Raw genomic sequence first — 6,000 nt, forward strand, 5'->3', positions numbered from 1 at the left:
ATGAACACAGCCATATGCTCGTTTTCAAAAAGAGCAACAAAACTGAGAATGCCCTAGAAAGACCAATCAAGGGAAAATAGGAAGAACGCTAATCACCGGTGTCAGGAGTGCAAGAGGGCTAACACTACTGATCAGACGTACGTGCAAAAGAGACTATAGGGATGTTATGGAAATGTGTATGCCAAAGAATCTGCAAACTTGAATAATTCCTTGGGAAAGAGGCAACTTCCTAAAACTCATGCCAGAAATGTAGAAAAGGTGACTAGCCTTCTATCTTGAAGTTATTTAATGGATCAAAAAAGTTTCTTAAAATCAAATAAACAAAACAGGGCAGGGAGGGGCAGTAGGGCGGGCTGTGTGGCACAAACATGATCCTCTCCTCTTTACACTCACAGGCCGATTCCCACACTTCGACAGTCTGTGCACACCTGTTTGATCACGTCCTCCCACTCTCAGGGCCTCGAAGATGGCGACGGCTCTGGCGATGCTGCGGGACTGGTGCGGCTGGGTGGGCGTGAACGCGCAGCACTGTCTGCTCATCCTGGGCATCCCAGACGACTGCGAGGACCAGGAATTCCGGGAGGCCGTGCAGGCTGCCCTGTGCTCCCTGGGCAGGTACCGAGTGCTGGGCAAAGTCTTCAGGAAGGACTTGGGGCCCAAGGTTGCCCTGGTCGAGTTTGCTGAGGATTTGAACCGAAGCTTGATCCCCAGACACATACCAGGCAAGGGGGGGCCCTGGACTGTGGTCTGCCTGCCCCAGGTCCATGATACTGACTCACAGGATCGACCCAATTTCCCTGCACAGCCCCAGAGACAAGCAGTGGTTGGCAGGGCGGTAGAGGTGGGGGCCGCTGGGGAGGAGGGAGCCTCAGGTGAGGCGGGAGCTGGAGGTGAGGCAGGAACTGCAGGTGAGGCAGGAGCTGCAGGTATGGAAGGAGCCACAGGTATGGAGGGAGCTGCAGGTGAGGCAGGAGCTGCAGATGAGGCAGGGGCTGCAGGTGAGGAGGGAGCCTCAGGTGAGGCAGGAGGTGCAGATGAGGCAGGGGCTGCAGGTGAGGAGGGAGCCTCAGGTGAGGCAGGAGCTGCAGATGAGGAAGGGGCTGCAGGTGAGGCAGGAGCTGCAGATGAGGAAGGGGCTGCAGGGGAGGAGGGAGCCTCAGGTGAGGCAGGAGCTGCAGACGAGGAAGGGGCTGCAGGTGAGGAGGGAGCCGCAGGTGAGGAGGGAGCCGCAGGGGAGGCAGGAGCCGCAGATGAGGAAGGGGCTGCAGGGGAGGCAGGAGCCGCAGATGAGGAAGGGGCTGCAGGTGAGCCAGGAGCCGCAGATGAGGAAGGGGCTGCAGGTGAGGAGGGACCCTCAGGTGAGGCAGGAGCTGCAGATGAGGAAGGGGCTGCAGGGGAGGAGGGAGCCGCAGATGAGGCAGGAGCTGAAGATGAGGAATTGGCTGCAGGTGAGGAGGGACCCTCAGGTGAGGAGGGAGCCGCAGGGGAGGCAGGAGCCGCAGATGAGGAAGGGGCTGCAGGGGAGGCAGGAGCCGCAGATGAGGAAGGGGCTGCAGGGGAGGCAGGAGCTGCAGATGAGGAAGGGGCTGCAGGTGAGGCAGGAGCCGCAGATGAGGAAGGGGCTGCAGGGGAGGCAGGAGCTGCAGATGAGGAAGGGGCTGCAGGTGAGGCAGGAGCTGCAGATGAGGAAGGGGCTGCAGGGGAGGAGGGAGCCGCAGGGGAGGCAGGAGCTGCAGATGAGGAAGGGGCTGCAGGTGAGCCAGGAGCCTCAGGTGAGGCCGGAGCTGCAGATGGGGAAGGGGCTGCAGGGGAGGAGAGAGCCACAGGTGAGGAGGGAGCCGCAGGGGAGGCAGGAGCTGCAGATGAGGAAGAGGCTGCAGGGGAGGCAGGAGCCGCAGATGAGGCGGGAGCCGCAGGTATGGAGGGAGCTGCAGGTGAGGTGGGAGCCGCAGGCGAGGCAGGGGCTGCAGATGGAATGTCAGACGAGGAGGGAGCTGCAGGTGACACGGGAGTTGCAGGGGTGACAGGATCTCTGAGTCGGGCAGGGGCTGCAGGCGAGGCGGGGGCTCCAGGTGAGGAAGCCGCTGCGGCTGTGGCAGGCATCCTGGATGAGGCAGGGGCCTGGACCCAGCCGTGGAGGCTGGCCTTGCAGTCCGTGCTAGAGAACATGGGCTACCAGGAGCTGAGAACCTTCTCCGGGATGGAAGAGCCGGGCCACGGGGAAGAGTCCTTCGAGAGCTGGCTGGACAACGCCAATGACATGCTGTACCTGTGGCGCCACGTGTCCGAGAGGGAGAGGAGGCGGAGGCTGCTGGAGAGCTTGGGCGGCCCCGCGCTGGACCTCCTGTGCGGCCTCCTGGAGGAAGATCCCGACCTGGCTGCCCAGGACTGCCTGGCCGCGCTGGTGCATGCGTTTGGGAACCAGGGCACCCCGGGGACCGCTCGGCTGAAGTTCGAGACGTGTGCCCAGCGGCCCCAGGAGACCCTCTCTGCGTACGTGATGCGCCTGGAGGGCCTGCTGCAGGCAGCCCTGGAGAAGGGGGCCATCCACCCGGCCATGGCGGACCGGGCGCGCACCCGGCAGGTGCTGATGCGGGCCCGGCTGAACCGCACGCTCCAGCACAAGCTGAGGAGGCTGCGGCTGGAGAGGAGGCCTCCTGGCTTCGTGGGGATGCTGTGGCTCATCCGGGAGACCGAGGCCTGGGAGGCCGGCCCAGCTGCGGGTGAGCAGTTCCCGGGGGAAGGAGAGGCCCGGGCAGAGGTTGGAGACCTGGCAGCCGTCCCAGCCGCCCCGGCCCATGAATGGGGTGCCCCGGCCGCCCTGGCCCACGAGGTCATCACCGAGGGCACCACTGCAGATGGAACCGAGGCCTCCCCGGCCGGTGCAGAGACCGCGGCCCAGGCTGCCCTTTCCGAGGAAGGTAGCCCCGAGGCCCCCGCAGCCCGTGAAGAGACCAGTGAGGAAGCTGATGGCAGCGCCGGGGCTGGTGAGGCTGCCCCTGAAGATCGTGGTGCCACCAGGGCAGCCCCTGCCCCTGGGGAGACCAGCAAGGTCTCTGCTGCCAGTCAGGAAGATGGATGTGCCCCCAGCCCTGCGGGCCTAGGTCAGGCAGGACCCTCAGATGACCCCGGGGCCCCCATGCCTGCCCAGATGGGCAGGGCTTCCCCAGTGCCCTCAGGAGGTCCTGGCTGGGAGCCAGAGGGCCTCACCCAGGCAGGAGACCGGGAGGCTGAGGAGCCCCCCGGGGAGGGCTTCAAGCCCACCCCAGAGGAGCTAGGAAGCGAGGACGGGGCTGCAGAGAGGAGCACCCCTGAGTCCTCCTCGGGCCAGTAAGCTCAGCAGGCCCAGGGGTCGCCATGCCCAGAGGCAGGGTAGATCAGGCCAGGCGACCTCCTGGTCCCATGTCAGGGGCCATCTCCAGGTGCCTGGTCCTCCCTCCGGAGAGGGCACCCCTCTTCAGCCTCCCCTGGGGCAGGCTGCTTCCTGTACTGGGAAGCCCAAATGTGATGTGTCCATGTAGGTCTTGTAGTGACCCAGGTGTCAAGGAGCCTCCCACCCCGGCCCCTGTTCCCCTCCCCCCCAACACACACACCCTAGCCATCGTGCCCCTGCAGAGCCCTGAGGTGCGCGTGGACCCGGGCCGGGGGTCCCCGCCTACCCGGGCGGCCACCCCTGGGCCCAGCCACCTGCCGTGGGCTTCAGCACCAGCCAAGGCTCTGCCCACTGTGGGCCAGTGTCGTGAGCACGACGCGTGCTTTCTGGGTGTAGATGCAGGCCCAGCGCTGCTTGTTCTTGTGGAGATGTGCGTGTGTTCTTCTCCGAGCAGTTCCCCCCACCCCGGTCCCAGCGCAGAGACCCGAGCCCAGTCCCAGGAGCGGGTGGGAAGGACGGCAAGGACGAGGCCATGGCTGGCGCCCAGCATGGGACCTCGGGAAGGAAGACCTCGACCAGCGCCTGTGGTCTGCTGGGTCACCCAGCCCGTTGTTCCTCGAGACTCAGCGGCGTCCTCGGCTGGGTGGCGCGTGCCCTGCTGTGTGACTGTCCAGTGCCCGCCATAGGGCAGGGCCAGGCCCCGGGCATGTGGTCCCCGGGGGGGAGCGGGCATCGCCGGAGCCCGTCGTCCTGGCGAGAGGCCGCCCGCGGGGCCCTCAGGAAGGGAGACTGTGGGGGGAGGGAGGGCCACCGGGTCGGGGGGGCAGCGGAAGCACCTCGTTGGGGACCCCGGGAGGAGGGGGCCGGGACCCGTGGGCTCCAGTGACCGTTACAAGTTTCTCTCTGTGTTGTCATGCCCTCTCTTCAATGGTTTCAGTCCATGTTTCTCTTCCATAAATTTTCCTGAAAGTTTCATCTGTGTCTGGCCTCTGCTGTGGGCAATCGAGGGGCAGGGCTGCTGGGGGTTGGGGGCGGGGGGGCCAGAGTAGGGTTCCTGCTCAGCACCCGTGGGAGACCTCTCCAGTGAGAGGGTAGGGTAGGCACTCTGCAGAGCGGGACATGCTGAGGGCTTTTCTTCTATTTTATAGGTTAAGTGTGAAGTGTTGGGGTTCAATTTGTTCTCATGCTGGGATGGTCGTGTGTCCTATGTGTTTTGAAAATGGGTGGGGTGATCCTGGCTTTCCCCTTCACTGGGGGCCGGTGCCGCAGGCATCCGGTGCCTGGGATCCAGGACCGCTCGATGGGCATGATGCGCGGAGTGGAGCCTCGAAACAAGGAACTGTCCTGCCGGGTGGTCTCCGGCCTCCTCCATGAGAAAGCCGGTATTAGACTGATAGAGCTGTGAAAAAGCCCAAGTGTATTTTTTTTTACATAATTGTTTTAAGGTTTTTGTTTTGTTTTGTTTTGTTTTGTTTTTGTTTTTGTTTTTGTTTTTTTGGGAGTGGACCATGTTTAAAGTCTTTATTGAATTTGCTACAATATTGCTTCTGTGTTTTGTTCTGGATTTTTGGCCATGAGGCATATGAGATCTTAGCTCCCTGACCAGGGATGGAACCCTCACCCCCTGCATTGGGAAGGCGAAGGCTTCACCACTGGATTACCAGGGAAGGCCCCCCAAATATATTTTAACTTGAGAGATCCTAAACTGGAACAACAGCGAGCGCTTACCAAGCAGCTGAAAACCAAGCCTGGACACTTGTGGGGTTTCTGGGAGAGCGGGCACAGACATCCCCACACCAGCTCTACCTGCAAACAGATGTGCTCTCGAGGAGAAGAAAGGACCGGGCTGGTGACGTGCACAGGGCGAAGGCCCAGTCGCGTGGGGGGTGGTGGGCAGGGGTGCCCTCTGAAGGGGTAACGTTCAGGGATGTGGGGAACTGGGTTTCATGCTAAGGGCAGTGGACACTTTTCATTCCTTCCGTCCCGGGAATTTGCCACTTTATGCGGCTGAGCTCACCTCCCACAAGAGGAGCAGAAGATACCAGGTGTGCAGTCTCCCAAGTTCCCTTGCAGCCAGATGTGGGCACAGGACTGGGACCCATCAATCAGATGTGCCTGCTGCCAGCTGAGCCTGGGGCCAGAGCTGGGAAGAGCGGGGGCCACACAGATCCCACTCAGGTGGGCAGGTGGCGGCAGGGGCAATCAGACCTGTTTCTCAAGAAGCGGTGGCGGCCATGGTTGTCATGGCAGCACCCGAGTCCCACGTGGGTGGTGCAGACCACAGTGTCTGTGCTCAGTGGTGGGAGGGAGGGAGCTGAAGGCGTGCCTTCGCCAGCCCAGCACCGTGGCGTGCTTCAGAGCCTCGTTCCTCTCTGCAGAGCCTCCGGGCCTGGCTCTGCAGCCCTGCCCGAATGCTGATGGGACACCCGCCGTGCTTCAGCTAATCCCCTTTGTGCTTCCACTGGCCAGTCTGCTTGTCTTGTGTGCTACTAAGCACCACGATGGAATAGGTTTCTGCAGAGGCCATCTGATCTCCCACTGCATTAAGTGCTCCCTAGCCCAGGCTTAGGGGCAGCACTTGCTCTTGGAACTTGACAGCTCTTTACAGGGCCCTTTATTGGTTCCTA

General features: G+C 62.4%; 1 protein-coding gene across 1 annotated transcript; it reads left to right on the forward strand.

Moving 5' to 3' along the window:
- Positions 1 to 466: 466 nt before the first annotated feature.
- Positions 467 to 3,334, forward strand: LOC130842648 (paraneoplastic antigen Ma6F-like). Its single transcript, XM_057719331.1, has 3 exons — positions 467 to 944; positions 1,143 to 1,592; positions 1,953 to 3,334. The coding sequence occupies exons 1-3, from the start codon at positions 467 to 469 to the stop codon at positions 3,332 to 3,334; spliced, it is 2,310 nt and encodes a 769-aa protein (XP_057575314.1).
- Positions 3,335 to 6,000: the final 2,666 nt, after the last annotated feature.

This window comes from Hippopotamus amphibius, chromosome X (genome assembly GCF_030028045.1).
Source record: "Hippopotamus amphibius kiboko isolate mHipAmp2 chromosome X, mHipAmp2.hap2, whole genome shotgun sequence".
Classification (NCBI taxonomy): Eukaryota; Metazoa; Chordata; class Mammalia; order Artiodactyla; family Hippopotamidae; genus Hippopotamus; species Hippopotamus amphibius.